This window comes from Pantherophis guttatus, chromosome 7 (genome assembly GCF_059756535.1).
Source record: "Pantherophis guttatus breed Tessera chromosome 7, ASM5975653v1, whole genome shotgun sequence".
NCBI lineage: Eukaryota > Metazoa > Chordata > Lepidosauria > Squamata > Colubridae > Pantherophis > Pantherophis guttatus.
Window position 1 is genome coordinate 81,941,268 of NC_142069.1, and position 24,501 is coordinate 81,965,768.

Here is a 24,501-nt window from a genome sequence, read left to right on the forward strand (position 1 = left end):
TCAATTGCGCAGCACAGCTGATTCCCCCCACCCCCGCTGTTTTACTTGCCGTTGCTGACTTGGAAGGTAAGCAGCTGAGCTTCTAAATGCTCCATTTTCAGGGCTGCATGCAAACGCCTTAGGCACGCACGCAAAGTGCATGTGTGCATACAAAGTACACACTCACCGAACTAGTTGTTAAACTGGCAGCATCCCACCACTGTACTTAATGTGCACATAAAGTCTATGAGACACTTCACCAATATGCCATCAAGATGCAGATGACATTTCTCTTTCTTTGGTTGATGTTTGGTCAGCAATGGATTAGATTTGGATCAAAAATGGTCAGGCACAAGCAATCAGACCCACACATAGAGAATTCAAACTTGCTGCTTTATTATATTCTGCCTGTTATATAGGAAAGCCCCCAGATGGCCAGCTTCATCTTGGGAACAGATAGATAAGGCTCTATGAAGCTTAATGAGGGTCAGTTCTGGATCTCTTGTGGCTGTGCAAGGATTCAAGGCTAATTCCATGCTTGAGGCCACCACCCCTGCCTGGTCGGGTGTTTCCCAACAAAAATTGAGACTTAGCACAGGTAAGATAGAACTGATCCTGATCAGAGATCAAGTATCCTTTGGAAACAGAGTATCCTTTCAATCTCTTTTGGATGTGGTGGTGGTAGTACCTTGGAAGAAACAAGTTTATTTGTTTGTATTTCATGTCTCTAATCAACGTACAAAAATGTATAAAATTAACATTAAAATATAAAAATTAATTTAAGACCAACATTTTAAAATTATAAGGTTCACAGGCTGGAGTAGGTTTTGGATTCAGCTTTGCACCTGAAGTATCAGGTGGTGGCTCAGATTAAGCTAGTGCAACAATTCTTTCTGTTCCTAATGAGGTCCAACTTGTCCACCAACCTGGCCACAGAGGCATGACTCAATTAAATCCAAATTAACATGCTGTATATGAGGCAACCGCTCTGAAAAACAATCTTCAGAAAGCGCAGCTGACTTAGAATGCAAGACCGAGGAAGCTGAAATTGCACCCAGACAGAATCATATTACAAGGATGACATTGGTTAACAGGTTCTTTGTGGACATTATTCCAAGTTTGGTGAAACTTCAGAGCTTAAACGATTTGTATCTGGGACAGTTAGGAACCACATCATCTTGTGTCAACATGATTTTGTCTTAAAACGATGAAGAGGTCCTTTCCTTTGTCCCTAACATAGAGGGCACCGTTGCTGAATACAAAATAATCAGAGTCAAGTGAAGGGGGAAATATCTATACATAAAATTACAGTGAGAAAAATCAGGATGAACAACAAGGATGGTAGAACATTTGCTACAGCCTATTTCTATCTGTTGAGATAAAAGCCATCACCAGATTCATAAAAGTTGCATAAGGTTTGGCATGATTAACCCCTTCTTGGCAAGATAACTCAGGAGTCGCGTTACTGCATTTTTAATTTTTCCTACAGCGACCTTATTTTGAGACTATACTGAAATATATTTCTTCCATGCATCTTGATTTGCTCAGATATGCAACTTGGAATAGATGATTGGATCCGGGTCACCACTACTTTGAGAGATAGTGTCTTAAACAGATTTTTCCATTAGTCAGGAAAGTTTAAACTACTGTTTTGCTCCACTAATGAGAAAAAGGACTATTTCTGGAGACAGTATTTCCTGTCTGGGTGTTTTACTGTCTGAAAGGCTTGTAATAAAGCCCTTAATCTCATATATTAACCAGGCAAAAATCCAATATTTGGACTGGGATCTAAGAAATAATTCCAGAGTACCTTACTGAAGTGCATAAGCCACTCTTTAACAGGTATCTGTCTACTGATCAAGGGCTTACCAAAAAAAAAAAAACCAGTTGAAATAAGATTCTAAAATCAGAATTCTTCCTTTTCCTTCAACTTAACTGAATTTACTCCATTGTTTTTCAGCATTCTCCCATTAACTCCCAGGAACTTCTTTGTATTAAACGTGTAACTATCCATTTATAGAATGAATCATCCTGGTTCTTCATAACCCTGGCAATTACAATCATTAATTATAACTAATCTGTACGTTTGATAAGGCTATTAATTCAAGCAAAGCACAGATTGCATTAGTATATTTCGTTCAGACCAATCTTGAGATGTTCAGCGTTTCACTGTTTTGTAGCGAGATAATAAAATGTGAGAATCCAACTAGATAAACCAGCCTTAGAATCGGCAATGATGATACTGAAATGGCAGACAATATCTGCCCGTTAGGCTCAACCATCCACAGTGAAGGAACAAGCAGTCAAGAAATATGCTGGAGACCAGCACTCCGTAGAGCAGCCATGAAAGCTTCGGAAAAAATATTCAATTGCTGAGATGTGTACAGGTAGACCTCAACTTACAACAGTTTATTTAGTGACCGTTCAAAGTTACAACAGCACTGAAAAAAGTGACTTAAAACCATTTTTCACATTTACAACCTTTGTGGTATCCCCATGGTCATGTGATCAAAATTCAGATGCTTGGCATTTGGTTCATACTTATGACCATTGTTGCTGTGTCCCAAGGTCATGCGATCCCCTTTGGCTACCTTCTTGACAAGCAAAATCAACGGGGAAGCCAGATTCACTTAACAACCATATCACTAAATTATTAACGGCAATGATTCACTTAACAACTGTGTCAAGAAAGGTCGTGAAATGGGGCACAACCCACTTAACCAATGTCTTGGTAGCAACAGAACGTTTGGGCTCAGTTGTGGTCGTAAATCGAGGACTACCTTGTATCTACCTATAAAAATCAGAACAATGCAAGCCATGATATTCTCTCTCACAATCCACGGGAGTGAACATTGGACTTTAAAGAAGCAGAAGAGGAAGACTCTGGACTTTGGTGTTGGAAGACAATCCCAAGAATATTGTGGACAGCCAAGGAAACAAATGTATGCTAGAACAAATCAGTCCAGAGTTCTCACGTGAGGCATAAATGATAGGTTTAAATTACCCTATTGTGGACACTTTCTGTTCTCTGGAAAAGGCTTCAAAGCTGGGAAAAGTGCAACGAACGAGAAGAAGAAGACAACCAGCACGAAGATGGGTGGAATTCAGTTACAGTTCAGTTCAGTGGATGGGGATGCGGTTGGAAAAGTTGAAGGACCACTTAGGTAACCACGGATAAAATCTACATGGTAGCTAAGTATCGACAATGACTTCATGGCACATAATCAACCATTACTTAATATATAGGAGCACTTAATATAAGAGCAAACAATGTGAACATATTACCATGGTAGATTGAAATGGATTAACATGCTTCTGGAATTCACCACCACTGTACAGAATAAAAAACCCCCAAAACAAATAGGGCCCTAGCCATCACATCAGCATTTTGGAACAGAACATGCATGATAATACTCCTGATGTGTGTGTACCTGGGTGTCTTTGGGCAATACCATCTTGTCACAACTTCACACAATTCCTCTAGTCTGGAGTAAGAACAGAAGCAGCTGCATTCTGCGGAGGCAAACTTTGCCACCACGAACCTCAGACTTTCAAAGTCAGAATCCCAATGCAAGCATGAAAAATATAGTTCCCAATCCCTCAACTGGGACTTGCCCTTGCAGACTTCTGGTTCCTCTGGTCTAATTTTCAGACTAAGAAGCCACGCTCCATAATCTTATACAATAATTTGCCACCAGATCAGATTGTCTTGACCAAGAATTTTTGGGTTTGGATGCTGCAAAACGACTATTATAGAAGTCGTATTGGCCACTTTTCAACTAATAACGATATAAATATCCTGGCACTGGGCTGCAATTTGGACTGTGACAAAGTGTGGATGCATCTTGTCTGTTATTACAATTTCCATCCAAATTATATATTTTCATTTTATATGCCAGTCAATAATTACTATGGAAGCAAACAGTAATAAGCAGCAGAATTCATAAGAGTGACATGTAAATACTTTCTTTTCTTGTTCTTTCCATTTCAAATGAGTAATTTTTGAAACAAAAACACACTATTTTAATTTTCATTCATCTTTGATCACACCTTTTTAATTAAGCAACTTGGGTATAACTGCTGAATGACTGGACATTCATTTGCCATCCTTTTCCGATCTGTCTTATTGAGAAAATCATTGGCCAATAACATCAAAATGGGGGGGGGGGGGAGTTGAGATAAATAATAGGAGGCACAATCATCAGCCAAAAACGATTCACACAGTTGCAAACATTCACAAAAGCCTTCATGTAGATACTTCAATAAATACTATCTCTTAATATAACTACATTCAAAGATAATTCTTTACATTCAGTCTTTACATTAAGTACAGTCTTTCACATTTAGACTGTAACATGTTTTTAATACAGTCAGGTCCTAAAAAGGACTGAAAACTATGTAAGTGAGATTTAGTTGTAAAGGAAAAGAGCACTTTTCCTGGCACTGAATTTAAACACTGAAGCCATTAGAACACCATTACGAAAACACCCTGGGCCCAGAGTGACTCAAAGATTTTTTTTTTAAAATGTTATTCTGAAAAACCAGGCCACATTCATCCAGTAGTTCTTTGGAGCTTGCTTAAAAATATCAACAAAGATAAATAACCACAGTGAATCCAGTAAGTATATTTGGGTGACTCTAACGGACAATTAAAAAAAAAAGATCAGCAACACAAACCAACTGAACAAAAACCACAGATAAGCCAAAGACAGTGATTTCATAATTATGAGAAAAAACTTCCCCAGCTGCAATTTGTAATGGTGTACAGTTTTATTGTGTGTTCTACATGTGGTCAGATTCAATTAGAAGACCATATTGTGAGTAATCCTTACTCAGGGAAGGGACAATACAGGTAGTCCTCAAGTTACAGCCACAAATGAGCGCAAAATTTATGTTAAGTGAGAAATTTGTTAAATGAGTTTGGCCCCCTTTTACCACTTTTTTTGCCACATTTGTTAAGTGAATCACTACAGTTGTTAAATTAGTAATAAGGTTGTAAAATGAATCTGGCTTCCCCATTGACTTTGCTTGTCAGAAGGTCACAAAAGGGGATCACATCACCCTGGGACACTACAACCGTCATAAATATGAGTCAGCTGTCAAGCATCTAAATGTAAATCACGTGATCATGGGGATGCTACAATGGCCATAAGTGTGAAAAATGGTAATAAATAACACTTTTTTCAATAACATTGTAACTTCGAACGGTCATTAAACAAACTGTTGTAAATCAAGGACCACCTGTATTGATAGGGACCATTTATTAAGCCAAACACTTCTTTTTCCTTTCTGCTATAGATTCAGACTACTAATGACTGAAAATTATACCACTGAAAGATATGCCATATTTGTAAATGTTTCTATATTTCAATGCAATTTAAACAAATGACTTCATAAATATTTTAAATAGTTTTGAATAGCTGCATAATTTTCCCCACTTAATATTCACTATCACAATTTACCCCGTTGAAAGAATTCCACACAGCATGCAAAATAAACAAAAACAAAAATTAAAATTAAAAGTAAGCATTAATTACAGTGTTTCATTTTTTTTAAATGCCAGATTTTCTTGTTAAAAGCCATTCTCATTTGATTTTACTTGAATCAAACAAATTAAGAAATTTCCTTCAGAAATTCTTAGAAAATTAACTGTCTTTACCTTTCTTCTGTAGATAAAAACAAAGTATCATTCTAAATCAAGATATCTGAAATTTAACAAAATAAAACAAAAGCAGAGAAATCATGGGCAACAATTGGCTTGTATTACAGACAGTTCTCGTTTAACAACCTGTTGCTTCGCAACTATTCAAACTTACCATGGAGCCCCAAAAAGGTATTTAGAACCTGATTCTGGAGTTCCAATGGCCACAACCTAAGACTACGTTTTGGATGCTTGGCAACCAGCTTGCATTTATGGTCTTTTGCAGTGTTCCTGTAGCCAGGTGAACATGATTTTTGGAGGTTTTTTTTACCAGTTTCTGGTGTTTACACTTCAGAGATCTGGCAAAAAAAAAAAAGCCCATTGGGTATAATGCATTCACTTAATAACCACCGCAAAAAAGTTCATCAAATTTGTCACAGACACATGACCTGGTTAATGACAACTATGATTTAAGACAGGAGTGGGCCACTGCGGCCTCCAACCTGTGGACTTCAACTCCCAGAAGCTGGCTCAGGAATTCTGGGAGTTGAAGTCCACAGGCAGTAAAGAAGTTATGGTTGCCCATCCCGGTTTAAGACTATAATTCAAGGCTCAATTACAATATTGTAAATTGAGGGCTAACTTTTCCATTTGTCTAAGATTAAAAACACAGGTTTCCTTTAAAATTGCCATCTGAATTCATACCTATGTGTCCCGTCCAGATTTGATCTGTGAATGAAGTTCAATTTGGCATCTGCCCAATACAGCTTCTGTTCTTCATAATCCAAGGTTAATCCATTTGGCCAATAAATATCTGCATTAATGATAACTGAACGGCTTGAACCATCCATGCCAGCCCGTTCTATCTTTGGCATTTCTCCCCAGTCCGTCCAATACATGAACCTGAGATTTAAAAAAAATAATAATATGAGAAACAGTTATATCCACATTTTCCCCCCAAATATACTGTAAGCATCTTCCAAAGAGAAGCAAAATATCAATGAACTACATTGCTTGTTACCTCTGTTCTTGATCCGAGTTGGATAATGGATAATGGGGTTAGTTTGTGAGATAGGTGTATCCTGGTTCAGGTAGTCCTCGACTTACAACCATTCATTTGGTGACCGTTCAAAGTTACAACAGCACTGGAAAAAGTGATTTATGACCCATCCTCACATTTATGACCCATTGCTGCATCTCCATGGTTGCATGATCAAAATTTGGATACTTGGCAAATGGCATGTATTTATGACAGTTGCAGCACCTCAGGTCATCTGATCACCATTTGCAAACCTTCCCAACTGGTTCCCAACAAGCAAAATCAATGGGAGACGCTAGATTTGCTTAACGATCGCATGATTCGCTTAAAAACAGCAGTGATTTTCTTAACAACCATGATAAAAGGTCGTAAAACTGAGTGTAGCTAACTTAACCATCAACTCGCTTGGCGATGGAAATTCTGATCCCAATGATGTCCATAAAACAAGGATTCCCTGTAAATTTCTGGCATCATTTGGGATTATATCTCTCTTGGGTAGAGCTGTTTTTTGTTTTTGTTTGAATTATCTCTGATATCCTCAGAAAAACAGGGATGGGGGAAGTTACCCTTCCATTTCTGAAAAGAAAGCAAACACCCCCTCCCCCCCAAAACCCATACCCAGGAAGGCAGAAGGACCAGCATTCAATTATGGTCAAAAGAAGCAATGCTTGAAAAAAGGAGCTCCAAATCTAGCACTAATTCTAGACCTGGTTCTGTAAAAGACTAGAATCATCTTTCATGTAAAAAAAGCACTTTGCAAACAGTAAGTAATAACAGTAACTGTGAGAGGAATCTTGGAGTCTTAGTGGACAACCAAATAAATTAAATATGAGCCAAGTGTGCAGTGGTAGCCAAAAAAGCCAATGCAATCCTAAATTACATTAACAGGATACAATCAGTGGTGAAATCTAGCAGTTCGCTGCGCGCGTGCATGCGCACTGCGTGCCAAACGCACACTGCGTGGAAAAAGGAGGCTTAAGAAGATAAGTAGAACAGGGGGGGGGAGGGAACAGCTGTGCCATGTGATTTAGATTCGTTAGAAAGCAGGATTTCCTGCTTTCGGATAGTCAGAAATACCGGTTCAGACGATCGGTAACATTTTTTTATTACCGGTTCACCTGAACCAGTAGCTTTTATTACTACCAAATCGGTAGCATTTTATCCCCGGATACAATCAAGATCAAGTGAGATACTAATACCACTCTATAAAGCCTTAGTAAGACAACTCCTAGAATACTATACCCAGTTTTGATCAACACTCTATAAAAAAGATGTTGAGACTCTAGAAAGAGTGCAGAGAAGAGCAACAAAGATGATTAGGGGACTGGAGGCTAAAACATATGAAGAACGGTTGCAGGAAGTGGACATGGCTAGTCTAGTGAAGAAAATCATCAGGGGACACATGATAGCAGTCTTCCAATATTTGAGGGACTGCCACAGAAAGGAGGGGGTCAAGCTATTTTCAAAAATACCTGAAGGCCAGACAAAGAATAATGGATGGAAACTGAACAAGGAGATATTCAACCTGGAAATAAGGACAAATTTTCTGACACTGAGAGCAATCAACCAATGGAACAGCTGGCCTTCAGAAGTTGTGGGAGCTTCATCACTGGAGAATTTCAAGAAGAGTTAGGCATTTCTTCAGGAAATAATTGAGTTTGCACATATTGTTAAATTTCTGAGAATGATCATTTGGATTCTAATTCAGAAGCAAAGGTGACTTACAACATAGCAATGAACTGCCCGCATCAACCCCTGAAAACCTGAAATGAAATTCAGAGTTTCATTTGAAACTCATTTCAAATGAATTCAGAGAAATTCAATCAGAGTTTTTCTCATTGTTCTTTGTATTTACACTCAGAGTAACATATGCCTACGGAATCTGCTCTCAAACAAGAGGTTTAGGTAATAATTCTGACATATGTAGTTAGCATATTATATTATCATGATTCAACATTCAAACTCACACAATTTATTTATTTTTTTAAATCCACAAAATACATTTGAATTTAATCAGTTTGACATTTCACCTGCCAAGATTTTTCAGTGTCAAAGTGACAACAAGGTGAAGATACACAGAGAAGAAATTGGGGAAAGCTACTAATGAGCTGTTGGCAAATGACCATTTTCAAGGAAGATTTTAAATCCTATAGCTCACACTAGGTTTTATGATTAAAACCATGAGGAGAACAGTCAACCTTGCCATGAAGCAAAACAATGTATTTGCAATCAAAAATGTTCATCTCTTCTCAAAAAAAGGAGGCACCTCTTCACATAGTATATCTGGTATGTTTTTTAAAAAGATGAAGAGGACTTTTACAGAACACTTGTGTTTTGATCATTCTGGCAAAGAAATCCACACTCTGCACAAGGACATTTGACATCTGGGATAGATTAAAGAGAATAGTCAATAGTTGACACACGTTGGTTGACTTTCAAGGTCATTCCACGTACAAGGATAAACAAAAACTTATAACATACCTGTGAACCACTTCATGGCCATTTTAAGAGCTCCCTCCCCCAAGTGGGAGAAGCCCAAAAGTTCTGCCTGTTTTAGAGGGGCTACTATAGGTTCATTAAACCTTTCAGAGGCCAATTTCCCCGTACCAAAGGTTTTAAGGAGCATTTTAGGGGCCTTACTTCTTTGAAAGGCTTATGGTAGTATCTTCTCCACTGATAACAAGGCAGTGGATAACAACCACTGCCATTGGTGGCCAAAACAAGTTTTGTGAAAATGTGAGCATTTACTGTACTTATTCTTACTTAGCACTCCTAAAAGAGAGGGATAGGCACGGTCTGAAACAAAAATGGAAATTGCAGAGTGGCTCAAAACATTCCATCCTCCTCCAAGCAAGAGGGTTTTGCACACCCTACTCCTGTTATTTTTTTCCTACTGATAATATTTATACTAACTTGGATCCTTCCAGGATTGCCGACAGAGCATACTCCAAAAAAGTCAAGATGGCAATTGCAAGGGGGCCATGCACATGAACAGTTGTTTGTTCATGTGCACGGCCCGCTCATCCTTTAGTTTGTCTAATTTTTGCTTACCATGCTGTATATATATGTATGTATATGTGTGTGTGTGTGTGTATACATATACATATATACATATATTTGTTTTTTTCTCTTATCGTAGGCCCTTTATATGTATTTCTCCTCAGCCGGGTATTGTCCTATGTAAACCAAGATTTTCAAAATGCAGCCATAGCTCAGTGAAATCACATCCACTAGTTCTAGGCTTTTTCAGATAGCAAGCAAGCAGTTTGCTGCCTTATGGGAGACTAATATAGATCTATTTCGGACTAATTAGTCCTCATCAGTTAGCCATACCCTCATCACGTTTCCTCCCTGTAGAGGTCAAGTATTTGTTTTCTATTCTTTATCGTGTATATATATATACACACACATATAAAATAAATTATTTATATAGTTAGTTATACGCGGTGGCTCAGTGGCTAAGGACGCTGAGCTTGTCAATCGAAAGGTTGGCAGTTCAGCGGTTCGACTCCCTAGTACCATGTAATGGGGTGAGCTCCCGTGACTTGTCCCAGCTTCTGCCAACCTAGCAGTTCGAAAGCATGTAAAAAATCCAAGTAGAAAAATAGGGACCACCTTTTGTGGGAAGGTAACAGTGTTCCGTGTGCCTTTGCCATTTAACCATGCCAGCCACATGACCATGGAGGCGTCTTTGGACAGTGCTGGCTCTTCGGCTTTGAAACGGAGATGAGCACCGCCCCCTAGAGTTGGGAACGACTAGCACATATGTGTGAGGGGAACCTTTACCTCTGCTGCAGTTATTGTGATTCATGAATCTATACATAAAAATGCTAATGCAATTGAGCTTGAATCATTTAACTTCTTATTCTTAGACGCTGGAAAATTAAGAACTTTTCTTAAAGCATACTTCATAAAAATACAGTTCCCTCCTCAAGTCAGGCTTGTCTGAATCTAGTATGTTCCTTCAACTTCCCAGCCTAGCCTACAACCCTCATGGTATACAAGCAGGGTTTCCTGGGAAGACAGCCTGTATTATGGCTTAATTAAAGTTTTGAAACAATGACACAGCAGAGCATCAGTTTGGACATGCCCTCTTTGCTCAGGAGTCTCTACTGAGCTGGGAAAAATTGCTCTGACCACATAAAGAAATGGACCTACCCTCGTACAGGATCTAATGCAATCGCTCTGGGTTGATCCAGTTCTTGCCAGAATAAAACCTTTCGCAAAGATCCATCCAAATTGGAAACTTCGATCCGGTTCGTTTCAGAATCCGTCCAGTACAGTTTTTCACCCAGCCAATCACAAGCTAGCCCATCAGGTGACAAGAGCCCAGAAATGACAATGTTTTGCACACTTCCGGATTGGTTGAATTTTGTGCATTTAATGGCTTCTTCGCTGACGTCGCTCCAATATATCAAACCATGGATGAAGACAAAGTCCAGCGCAGCAGCATCTTCCAAGCCACCCACCACAATCGTAGCATTCTCAGTCACGTCCGCAGCATCCACCAGCCGAAGATCACGCCGATTTGCATAAAGCAACAGTGGAGATGCTTTGGAGAAAGAGAAACATGTTATGTAATCAAGCATGATTCGAAGTTTCCAGTCATTTAAAATACCTCTATCATCAGTAAGTTTAACTTCTGATATTAATTTTTCCAGGTGAACATACATCTAAAAACACCGTAACTCAAACGTTTCACTCTTGCACTACAAAAAGTCTGCAAATAACCCCCCAAATATCTTGACTGTACACTGCCTTGAGTCCTACGGGAGAAAGGCGGTATAGAAATATAATATAATATAATAAATAAATAAATAAATAAATAAATAAATAAATAAGATAAATAAATAAATAAATAAATAAGATTTGACCTGATGACCACAGTATCAAGGACGACCACAGTGTCAAGGTGTAATTCATTTAACAGTGTTCCAGCACCACTTGTAACACAATATGTCTCACTCAAGAAGTACATAGTGTTAACAATCTTTTTAAAAGGTCTTAAAACAGGATGAAACAAATTTAGAGGGAAACATCTCTCAAAAAAGAGTAACTCCATGGAGACTGAATGTGTGTGGACTTTCTGCTCATTATTGTTCAGGTGAGAAAACTTCAGAATAGTTCCAGTAAATCTGAATTCGCACAACGTATTAAGATATGGACTATTTTCAGCAAGTGGTTTATTTACTTACAGCCTAGAGCAGGGGTGAAATTCACTTACCTTTGCTACCGGTTCACAAATGTGAGTGCGCACGCCTCCTCCACGCATGCGCAGAGCCTTCTGCGCATACGCAGAGGGTCAAAAACGGGACATGATGATGTCTGGGCGGATGGAGCCCTCCGCCGTCAGCGCTACCAGTTCGCCCAAGCCGGATAGAACCGGCTGAATTTCACCACTGGCCTAGAGTAATACGTAAGTCCAGAAATTTTAGGGTACACGCCTGGGTGAATGCCATAATGTCATATGCGAACCGGGACTTGTTCAAAATTCCATGGATTAAAAAAAAAAAGTGATGTGTGAATCTAATTTTAACCATCAGCCAATTATGGTTTTACACTTTGGTTCATTCAGCAATTCCTTCTGCGCATCACACTAGGCCAAAAGCAAGAAGATTCTGTTGTGGGTTAGTCTACAGTAATCTGAATACCACATCAATTCTCCTCAGCGTGTCAACTCTTCTTTAATTACATTAAATGCATCATCCACGATATCTCACAAATGCTTCCTATGTCTCTTATCTGTGGCCCAAATGACAATCTTTTTTTGCATGGCTTTTGCATTACTTAACCACCTGGATATGAGTCACCTGGATATGAGTGTTTCCTTGAGCCACTGGGAGTAATATTCATAGTATATTAAGCTTACATGCCATTCAAATCATCAACTCCAAGCAACTTACTGCCATGCAAAAAGATTAAAATAACCAACAATAATGAACTATTCCTATGCTGAGGAATCATAACACATATACAAATATATTCTTAAACAAGAGGACTATCTCTAAGATCATCACCAAGGCCTATAAAAACAGCTGGAATTGATGCTTTGGGGATTGCTGCTCTAACAATCAAGAAAGCCCATCTCCCAGAATCTGGTAGATTATATATTTTAAGAGAGAATCCTGAACAATCTTGCTCTTCTTAGTCTAAGTGGGTGGGTGGAGAGCCACTGGGAGCAGGCTGTCTCATAGATATCCAGGTCTACTATGTAAAATAGACAAGCAGAAGACTAGAGAAGACATCCATGAATACCAACTAGAAGTCAGAAGACCCAAAGAAAACTCCTTCATTTCACAATATATGGACAGACTCAGCCATTATTTCAACTGGAAAACTGTCAGCACCCTAGACTAGAGCAAAGCTAAATCAATAAAAGAACAGATAAGGAATTCCTGGAAGCTTGGCATTCAGACAAATCAACCATCAATATAGATAAACTATACAACTACAAGTCAAAAGAGTCAATTAAAAAACCTTGGAAGGGAACAAAAAGACTCAAAGCATGCCTTCCAGCTACCAATACCCAGATAAGCAGCGATCAACACCAAACAATCAGGCAGATAATAACACTCTAATCAAGGAAACACCAGGAGATAACTATGCCTCCACCAAGGTATGGGAGGACAAATGACTAATTTGCCCTATTTCAAGTTCTGTTTATATCACTCTCCAAAGGAAAACTGGAAAATTCAGATTTATTTATGTATTATTCTAGCTGCAGGTTGCTCTTATTTTCTCCTTCTGTATGTAATTTATTCAGTCAAGTCTGCAAATTGAAGTCTACTCCAAAAGTGATCAAAATAAAAAAACAGGCTCTTGTCCCAAACGGATTATATCTAAATTTCAAATATGAAGAGATCAACAGAAATGGAGCGCAATACCACAATGAAAATAAGAGGTGTCTGAGGAAATTCAATTTTATGCATTTACTCTTAGTTTCATAAGTAGGTACAACCCTTGACTTATGGAAGAGATAGCATTTGGAGGAATGGAAACGTGAAACTTGTTTTAATAAACACATAAAAAAATCAAGGTTCTGATCTTATTAGATGTGAGCTATTAGGAAGAAATATTTGAGTATCTCAGAATGTTTTCTTTAAAAGTTCTCCATAAAATGTAGGACAATTGAATTAAAACACTACACTAAACCATGATTTTGATTGGATGTACAAAAAAAATTTGCTGGATTTACATAACCCAACAAATCATAACTCATTTTTTAAACAACAATAGCTGGAGTAATTTATGACCACAGCTATGGCCAGTTGCAGTGTCCCATGGTCACGTGACTATAATTTGTGACTTTTCTGCTGGTTTATAGTATTTTTTGCCAGTTTCCAGCAAAAAATGTCTATTTGGAAGAATGGGTTAATTGAACAATCACAGTTTGCTTAACAACCACATGATTCATTTAACAACCACCATGAAAAATGCTGGCTGGAGAATTCTAGGAGTTGAAGCCCATACAATTTCAAGCAACCAAGGTTGCTCTACTTCATTTACATATTACCCAGCAAGTACAAAATTTGCCTGCTCCCATATAAATAACCCCATTAAGTGCTAGTATTTATGCAAAGCAACTTTTCTTGAGAACTCAGAAAGGCTAACCGCATTTTTCCCAAACAAAGCCCATGTCATCAGATGCCTCAACAATAGATTTCTTAAGTCTCTCAGCCAATTTACAACACCCAAACAAATTAAGTCTTCCAAAATTTACAAGAAATACTAAAGAATGAAGCTTTGAATAAGACACCCTGAAATCTAATGTACTTACTTTCAAATAAGCACATTAGATTTACTTTTGCTGGAACTGGGTCTGTCCAGTTTAATGAAAAGAAGGATTAGGGGTGACATGATAGCAGTCTCCCAATATCTCAAGGGTTGCCACAAAGAGGAGTGAGTCAAGCTACTCTCCAAAGCATCTTTGGAGGGCAGGACAAGAAGCAATGGGTGGAAGCTAATCAAGGAGAGAAGCAACCTATTGTTTGGAAGAATGGTATAAGGAAGTATGGGATATTGCCATAAATGATAAACTGACTTGTAATATTAAAGTAAGGAGGGGCATAATGAAAGTAAATGAATTCAATGGAATCTGGAAACAGTTCCTAATATATGTGTTTTCTGGAGGAAGGGGGATACCACCACCAGAAGAAGCTTTAAGATTTTGGAAGCAGGAATGATCCCGAGGGGTGGGGGAGCACTCGTTGATTGTTTGTATTGTATATATTGTTATATATTATATATTATGATTTATGTATGTTAATACAATTTAAAAAATTAATTAAAAAAAAAAGAGAAGCAACCTAGAAAAAAGGAGAAATTTCCTGACAGTGAGAACAATCAGCCAGTGGAACAACTTGCCTCCAGAAATTGTGAATGCTCCAACACTGGAAGTTTTTAAGAAGAGATTGCTCAACCATTGTCTGAAATGGTACAGGGTTTCCTACTGGAGCAGGGAGTTGGACTAGAAGATCTCTAAAGTCCCTTCCAACTATTATTCTGTTAAGTAAATCCCTCCAGATATGGAACTGAGTGAACATAATGCTTGAATCAGGAACCCTCTCCTAGGCTGAACATACCCCATACAGATGGCACACTAATAGCTGGTTCACATTTAGCCAGTGGAAAACTGAAACCAGGTCTGTCCAGTCTAACAAAAAGATTGTACTGTAGCCCCTCTGCTATACCGTTGTTTGTGAATTAATACAACAACCAGGCAATAAAAATAACTCCTGTGCAGCATTTCAAACTGAAAGGGAAAAAAGGTCCTTCAGAGCATGTGTGAACGCATGCAGAGCACCCAACTTTTTCCCATGCTGTTTTAAGAAGCATCACAGCAGCCTTTTCCCTTTAACTCCAGACCAGTGAAAAAGCCAAATATGTGTGCAACTTATCATAAACACACAGCTGGCAACAAATTGCATGGAGAAGGATGACACTTCATGTGTATCCTATTGGGGGGAGGGGGTAATGGCTCTCCATCCTTGAGAACCAAATATATATTGTATTTATTTGACTTTTATGCCAATGGTCTGAACCACATCAGAGGAGCCGCCTGTTAGAGAAGAAAACATTTTCATTGATCTACGGGGCCAAGCTTTGTCATTATTCTTTCAAAGGCATACAAAATGGAACATTTCACAATCACAACTTCTCTTCTTCCTTAGCCCACAGCCAGTTCCAACCTAAGACAAGAAAACACAACTCTGCAGGCACAGAGCTAAACAGCAAACACATGACACCCCCCCCCCCCGATTTGATATCCTGATGACCTTATCTTCATCTCAAGTCCGATCAACAGCTGAGGCAGCTTAAAGTCACCATTGGGTGTCCCAAACAATGTTTTCTCTGTGGACAAAGTTGTTTTTATTTTGCTATGGACATGACCTAACATGCTTCATCAGTGATAACACAGTCAGGGATGAGGTCTCTTGCCCAATTTAAGCTCTGGGCACACAGCTTAAATTGGGCATTGTCTGTGTAAAGTCTGACTGATGCTTATAGGACCTCCATGGGTTCCTTGTGAACATAAATTGAACACTCCTTTGAAAGAGGCTAAACCTATATGTAAAGAAATGGGTCTTGAGAGACTGTTAATTTTGTGTTGCATGGAAAGTTCATTTAAACAGTCCAAATTATGGTTCTGCCAGCTGTCCATGGGTGGTCCTGTCACCATCATACACATACAGGGTATCCACGGCTTCTACCAAAAAGAATGCAAGAGATGGTGGGAAAGTAACACCAAGAAAGTTAGACCTAATGACAACAAATGGGAGAAGGTTTAGCATAGGTTTAACACTCTTTTAGAAAAGCAAGAGCCCTGCTGAGAAATAGCTTGGCTGCGAGGTCACAGGTATGCAGCATTTCCGAGCCGAGAGTTGTTAGGTGGGATGCTTGATGCGGGAAACATGCAATAAGAGGAAAGATGATGCCTAAGAAAACCATTTTCTTGATCTTGTTCTGCATTAAAACAGGAAGGTCAGCACCCTTTTTTTTAGTTTCGTCACTAAGATATAATAGGCTTTAGCACTTTCCTGTCAGTTCATGGATATTTTAATGTGGCCATTTGGTTGTACCTTAAATCAGGGGTCCCCAACCCACGATCCATGAACTGGCACCAGGCTGCAGCATGCCAGAAACCAGGATGCGCAAACAAGCGAAGCCTCATCCGCAGAATGCAAGCAGCACATGAAACCATGCCCCCTCTGGTCTGTGGAAAAACCTCTCTCCCTGGTGCTCTGGTCCTTCTGCACCTCAAACAAATTTCTTCTGTGCAACTTCACTAGAATAATTTTTTGCTATGTTTTGGTCCCATTCATCTCAGGGGGTGGAGTGTTATGTCTGAATCCAGCAGATCCGAGGAAATGTTTCACATGTCTTGGATGTGCTGCAGTGGTGGGTTTCTAAGACTTTGCCCTGGTTCCTGCGAACTGGTAGTAGCAGCAGCGGGAGACTCTGCCCACCCGCCCGGACATCATCACAGATGGTCTGGGCATGCGCAGAAGCGCATGTAGCGAAGGTAAGTGGAACCCACCACTGATGTGCTGGCATTTTTGAAAACACAGGGAGAGGGTCCAAATGATATGTTACTCTACCACCTGAACTTTTTCATTCCTTCATTTAATACATTCTAGGCCTCAATCAATCAATCAATCAGAATAGAGCTGGAAGGGACACTGGAGGTCTTATAGTCCAACCCACTGCTCTCAAGCAGGAAACTCTATATCACAAGTGGTACCACAAGTGGGCTGTCTGGTCTCTTCTTAAAGACCTCCAGTGATGGAGCAGCCACAACTTCTGCAGGCAAACTGTTCCACTGGTTAATTGTTCTGTTAGGAAGTTTCTCCTTAATTCTAGGTTGCTTCTCTCCTTGATGAGTTTCCATCATTTCTTGTCTTGCATTCCGGTGCTTTGGAAAATAAGTTGACCCCCTCTTCTTCGTGGCAGCCCCTCAAATACTGGAATATTGCTATTGTGTTCCCCCCCCCCCCCGGTCCTTCTTTTCTCTAGACTAGCCAAACCCAATTCCTGCAACCGTTCTTCATACGTTTTAGACTCCAGGCCCTTAATTATCTTAGTTGCTCTTCTCTGCACTTTTTCCAAAGTCTCAACAACTTTTTTGTAATATGGTGACCAAAACTGGATCAGTATTCCAGGGGTGGTCTTACTAAGATTTTATAGAGAGGTAGTACTACTTCACGTGATTTTGATTCTATGCCTCTGTTTATGCAACCAAGGATTGTATTAGCTTTTTTGGCTGCTGCCGCACACTGTTGGTTCATATTTAAATAATCGTCCACTAGGACAATCATCCGCTTCTCCCATTTGTTGCCTCGACTGCTATTAATTTTTAATTGGGTCCGCAGACAAGATGCCAGCTTGCTTTTGGACAGCTGTGTTCTTTGCAATAAATCCTGAACAAGAACCCAATTCTGTTTTCTTTTCCCAGAAGGAATGCTTCTTTTACTTCATATCCATTAATTTCAATGCAATCTCAAATGGAAAGTTATTGATGATTGTTTCAAATTCCATTTCTGGCATCAACATAGGGAAAATAAGATGCAGCATGGACTAAACACTACTTTGTTTTCCTCATAAATGGCAAAAGGTTTACAAAGCTTAACAGAAATATGGAACTACATAGTGGGACTTTCGTTTTTTAAAAAAATCAAAAACACTTTTTCATAGAACATATTGAATCTTTCACATCTGCTGTGGGTGGTCCTTAATCTGATTATTTATAGAAAACACAGCACAAATAGGTTTTATGCAGGAAAAAAAGTTCACGCAAACATATTTTTTCTCTCTCTCCGATTAACTCTTCAAGTGGAAAATTTGATACTCCACCATGAATTTAAGCATGCATATGATTTCTATAGGAAAACAGCTTATCTGGCAAATATTCCTGGAGTAGGAACATATTTTCCCCATTATTACTGATTTTCTGGGACTCCCTCCAACCTAGTTCAACCTCTGAAAGTTCATCTAAAAAACAAAACAGAAAACATCCCTGGAAGGAGAATTTTTCAAGAATGATACAGGTCCTTACAGAAAAAGCAGCTATGTCATTTTCCTCCCATTAAAGCATGGGGAAGTTAGAATTACTTTTAAGCTTCTAATGCTTGCCACTGAGAACTAATGCAAAAAACTGTGAGATACTGGTAACAGTACTCCACACATTTCGATTAAGCAACATGCAAACTTTGTTACTTTGGATCAGTGGGGAAGGACCAACCAGGCCCCTAAAACTAAACTAAAACTAAACATGTTTTTTTTTTCTTGGAGTCACAGGAGCCCTTTTTTCTCTTTGCCCAAAACAAAAGCAGGTTGTGCAACTCAAATGATTCGAAACGTTGTACAGGTAGTCCTCGACTTACGACCACAATAGAGGCCAAAATTTCCTCATCACTAAGTGAAACATTTATTCAGCGGAATTTGCCCCATTTTTTTATGCCCTTTCTCGCCCGCGGTTGCTTTAAGTGAAACCACTGCAGTTGTTAAATCACTCAAAACCGCTATTCAGTGAATCAATCCGGCTTCCCCATTGAATTTACTTGTCAGGGTCACCAAAGAGGGGACACACACACGGGGGGGGGGGGGAGACACTGCAACAACAACCGTCACAAATATGAGTCGGTTGCCAAGCGTCTGGATTTGGGATCACACCACCGGAGGGACGCAGCGACAGTCCCCAAGTGTGAAGAACGGTCATAAAGTTGCCTTTTTTTCCCTTGCACCATCTGTAACTTTTGAACAGTCACTAAACGAACCATTGTAAGTCGAGGACTACCTGAATATACCCCCCCAAAAAACCCCCAAAGACTTTACTTGTTGTGCATGGCAAAAGCACAAGAGGCACCACGGTTCCACGTTGTTTTTCCCAGGCTGACACGATTTCCAAGGCACTTTTTTTTTTTACTAAATCTGGAGAGAATCAAGAGCCAGGGGGTCAGCAACCTGGGGCTCTGGAGCCGCATGTGGCTCTTTCACCCCTCTGCTGTGGCTCCCTGTCACTCAAAATATGCATCACAACCGCCAATGTGGCACATGAGCTTTTCAACCCCCGGTAGGCCAACCATGGATAAACCCAAGGAGGAAAAAATAAAAAGTTTCAGAAGAAAACAGAACATTTAATTCAACTACATATGCTAGTTTTGTGGCCGCTCAAGAAACAAGTCAGGCACGGGAAAGGGTTTTTGTGGCTCCCGGTGTTTTCTTTTCTGTAGGAAACGGGTCCAAATGGCTCTTTCTGAGTGTTTTAAGGTGTCAGACCCCAAGAGCAACAAACAACAATCCTGAGCGGACTTTTTCTTTGCCAGGGATCCAAGGATCGCCCACGCTCCCAGGTACTCCCACACGTGAGGCTGCCCCACGGGGAAGCCTTCCAAGAAACCCCAGCCCGGTGGGGAGATGGAGATGGGGATCCGGCAGAGACCTCTTCCAAACCCACCCACCCACCCCCAGGTTGCGCCTCCAACCCCATCATCTCTTCTGGCTCCGGGAGAAACAAAAAAAAACACCGTCCGGAAAGCGACCCTCCAACTTTGTGAGGAAAAAAATAAGGCTGCCTGGAAGGAAGGAAGGAAGGAAGGAAGGAAGGAAGGAAGGAAGGAAGGAAGGAAGGAAGGAAGGAGAAAGGAAAGAAGGAAAGAAGGAAGGATGGAAGGAGGAAAGGAGGAAGGAAAGGAGGAAGGAAGGAAGGAGGAAGGAAAGGAGGAAGGAAGGAAGGAAGGAAGGAAGAAAGGAGGAAGGAAAGAAGGAAGGAAGGAAGGAAGGAAAGAAGGAAGGAAGGAAGAAAGAAAGAAAGGAGGAAGGAAGGAGGAAAGGAGGAAGGAAGGAAGAAAGGAGGAAGGAAAGAAGGAATGAAGGAAGGAAAGGAGGAAGGAAGGAAGGAAGGAAGAAAGGAGGAAGGAAAGAAGGAAGGAAGGAAGGAAGGAAGGAGAAAAGGAGGAAGGAAAGGAGGAAGCAAGGAAGGAAGGAAGGAAGGAAGGAAGGAAGGAAGGAAGGAAGGAAAGAAAAGTGAACCCAGTCTTTTGTGTCTCCTGCACAGGAGGTCCCAGCCCGGGTTCGGCCGGCCTCGCTTTTCCCTCACCTCTCGCCAAAGCGCACAAGCCGCAGACCAGGAGGCTCCGCAGGACGGCGCCCATCTTTTCCACCCCCTTTCGCTCGCTCGCTCGGCCGGCTCTCACCGGCGGCGGCGCGGCGGCGGCGGCGGAGACTCAGGAGCCGAAGAAGGCGGCCGAGGGCGTCGGCGTCGTCGGCGACGGCTCCTGGGCTGCCCGCTCATGCTTCCGAAGGAGGCCCGCGGAGGGCGGAGAGAGAGAGAGGGACGGCGCTGCTTTATCAAGAACCAGGCGCGGCTACTTGGGAGCCCGGCGAAGGTGAGGGAAGCGGCGCCGGCCTTCCTCCTCCATCATCATCATCATCGTCGTCGTCGTCGTCGCCTCCTCTTCCTCCTGCCAGCCAAGGCGGGGATTGTCCCGCCGGCTCGCCTTTCTTCGGTTCCTTCCTGGCTCAGGGAGACGCTTTCCCCTCAGCCGGCTGGGAACCCGGGGCGGCGCAGGGGCGAATTCCGTCTCCGCCCTGGCTGCGCTCCCGGGCTCGCTCAGGCAGGCGCCCTCCTCCTCCTCCTCCCTCCGTCCTCCTCCTCCTTCTGCCGCCGCCTCCTTCTCCTCCTCCTCTTCTTTCCCTCAGCCGCATCCACACAGGCGCGCGGAAGACGCGCCTCTCTCTCTCCTTCCTTCCCTCCCTCAGACAGCCGACGGCGCGGGAGAGCTCGGCCCCTTCACCACGACGACGACGCCCTCCTCCTCCTCCTCCTGAGGACGCGCCAGGAGCCGCCCCTGCCGCATTCCGGAGGGACTCCTTTGCCCCCCCCACACACACTCTCCTCCACCTCTGCTTCCACTTTTTCCACACGCGCGGAAAGCGGTGATGTGGCCTCGGCCGCCGCGCGCGCTCTCTCTCTCTCATTCTCTCTCTCTGTGTGTGGACCGACCTGGTCGGAACTACTTTCGGGCCGAGCGCGTAAAGGGCGCGCAGGCACAAAAGCGGCCGTTGCTCGCGCCAGGTGAAGCGTCTCTCTCTCTCTCTCTCTGAGGGAAAGGAAGGTCCGGCGTGAGGTAGCTGAGGAGAGCCCGTGTTTGGCTTGAGACGGAGCCGGTGAGGGCTCTCGGCGACCGGGCGAAGGAAGGAAGGAAGGAAAGAGAAGCGAGGCGGGATTCAGCGGCCAAAGGGAGCTTGTCTTGCCTTGCCCGCCAGTCAGCCAGACGCCTCCTTTCTTCCCGAGGAATGTGGACCGGCTGCCTCACACAGCGCTTTGTTCCCTTTGTCTTTTTCGGCAGACCGAAGGGACACGCCGTGCCTGGAAGGAGCAGGAAACTCCGGTCCGCTCGTTCTACCCGCGGGTTGCGCGTTCACACGCGCGTCGGACACCTTTCCCCCCCCCGTACACGAGTTCTAGGCTTAGGAAAGATGCGTGTCGAGCGGGTGTTCCCCACGAGGCTCTGGATCGCCAGCCTGCCCCACGAATGAAACTAGGCTGAGATCCGGGGTAGTGGGATTCGTGTCTCGTGTGAACCTGGAAAAACGGGAGTGGAGGGACGTTTAAGAGGGAACTCAGCCAGGAAAAGAAGAGCTGAGCCCAACGGGTTCAAGTTAGAACCAATCTGGGTTTCTGGCTGTTGCAGCTCAGCGTTAAGAATCACAAGGACCAAATTTTTCATGCCCTGTTTAAAATTAACCATGAGGGTGCCTAATATAGGTAGTCCTCGATTTACAACAGTTCATTTAGTGACCGGTCAAAGATACAAGGGCATTGAAAAGACCATTTTTCACCCTTGCGACTATTGCAGTAGCCCCAATAGTCACCAGATCAAAATTGGGATGCTTGACAGCTGGTTCATATTTATGACCCGTTGTTGTGTCCTGGGGTGATGTGATCACCTTCTCACAAGCAAAGTGAACGGGGAATCCAGATTCACTTAACAACTGGGTGACTTGACTTAACAGCTGCAATGATTCCATTTAAGGGTGGCAAGAAAAGTTGTAAAATGTGGCAAAACTCAATGAATGTCTCGCTTAGCAACATACATTTGGGGCTCAATTGTGGTTGTAAGTCAAGGACTACCTGTACTTGCCCAGGGAGGGAATCTTTATCACCCCAGAACTGAATGGAGGATTAAATCTAATTGGAGAGGGAGTGAATTTGCTGAATTTGGCTGGATCTACAGGGGAAAAGTATTTAGGATTTCATCTTCATCCGTAAGGTCTTAATCCTTTATAACTAATAAAGAATCTGAAACAAAATACACTCGGAGGGTTAGAGGCAGGAAGGTAGAGAATCTTAGCGAAGGAAAATAGTATTTCTACGTTGGTCCTTTGGCTTGACAAAAATCTCCCAAGAAACATTTTATCCCATAAGAGAATTTTAAAGAAAGGAAGTTGCACTACAATATAGAGTTTTTATGTAATAAAGATGGAAAAAATTATTTTGCACTTTTTAGGTTGATAAATATATTATTACAGAACACACAACTTGGTTGTATTTATGAAATTTAAAAACACTTTTAAATAGCAAGTCACTTTCTGCTGACTCTGGTCACTCAAACACTAAAATGATCCTGCGTTTATAAACAAAATTGAACTTTTATGAATGCCAATTGTATTTTTAAGGTTTTTTTTTTCTCCTTTTGTTCAGCGGTGTCCAATTTTCAGAGACTGACTTGGCAAGGGTTTCAGGAGTGGTTTGGCATTGCTTCCTGCTTAGAGCTGAGAGAAAGTTACTGGCCCAAAATTACCCAGCTGGCTTGTTGCTTAAGATTGGACTAGAACTCGTGATCTCCCAGTTTTTAGCCTGATGCCTTCATCACTACGCAAAACTGGCTCTCAATTATAAGAACAGTAGAGGTGTTGTTTGTGGTTACGACCTTGTCTTGCATTATGACCATAATGGAGACTGCCCTTCACTATTGTAACGTGATGGTTATAACGCAGTTGATCATATGACTGACCCAATATTATGACCTTTATTGCGGTTGTTAAGTGAATCACCAGGGTCATAAGGCGAACCTATGGTTTGCTATGGGTGCAGTTTGGCTGAAAACCAGAAATGCCAGTTTTCATCAAAACCACTGCGAAAAGTGGTCAAGGGACTATGGGACATTGCAAACGGCTGTAAATGTGACTCAGTTGCCCCAGTGTCAGAAGTGTGGTCACATGACCATGGAGGGGGCGACCTTTGGAACTTTGAAGGTGATTTGACTTCCTAGATACAGTTGTGTAAGGACATCAAGAGAGCCAGTTTGGTCTAGTGGTTAAGGTGCTGGCCTAGGAGCCAGGAGACCCTGACTACATAAGCCATGAATGCAGGTTGGCCCCTGGATTTTGGGGTAGTGCACTCAGGGCATGTTTGCACAATCATAAACAAGCCAATCACATTTTAACCCAAGGGTGCTGTGCAGATTTGGGTGATAATGTATCACCCTAATGGTTCAGGCAGGGGAGCCCATAAAAGAGGACCAATTAAATAAATTTGTTTCATTCACCCAATGTTACGTGGTGCAGAACAGACTATAAAAACATATTTATTGGGATGACACTCAATTACTTAACACAAGCTGGCTGGGTTTGCACATGCCAAGAGCTCACGGTTAGCCAAATCATAGCTTATTTAGTAAATTTGGTATTCTGGTTAATGACTGCAATAAAGATTGTTTGATCCAGTTAGCTCCAGGGTTTTTTTTTTTAGCTGGGTTCATACATGCTTCTAGACTAAAATGTGGCTAGTTTGTGATGTGATTCTAGAGCCACGTTCACAATTTAGCATTAGTTCACAACT

The 24,501-nt window shown here is 41.5% G+C and overlaps 1 protein-coding gene across 4 annotated transcripts in view; it reads right to left on the bottom strand.

Annotated features, from left to right (window-relative positions):
• LRP6 (LDL receptor related protein 6) overlaps positions 1-21,666 on the bottom strand; it is an 81,790-nt gene extending 60,124 nt beyond the window's left edge. For all 4 annotated transcript variants that reach the window (XM_034440373.3, XM_034440372.3, XM_087873304.1 and 1 more), the window contains exons 1-3: positions 20,755-21,666; positions 10,818-11,211; positions 6,326-6,523 (exon numbers count right to left, since the gene is read on the bottom strand). In XM_034440373.3, the coding sequence (XP_034296264.1) occupies positions 6,326-6,523; positions 10,818-11,211; positions 20,755-20,809 (647 nt within the window). In that variant the 5' untranslated portion in view covers positions 20,810-21,666. The remainder of the gene's footprint in view (positions 1-6,325; positions 6,524-10,817; positions 11,212-20,754) is intronic.
• Between the last annotated feature and the right edge of the window lie 2,835 nt (positions 21,667-24,501).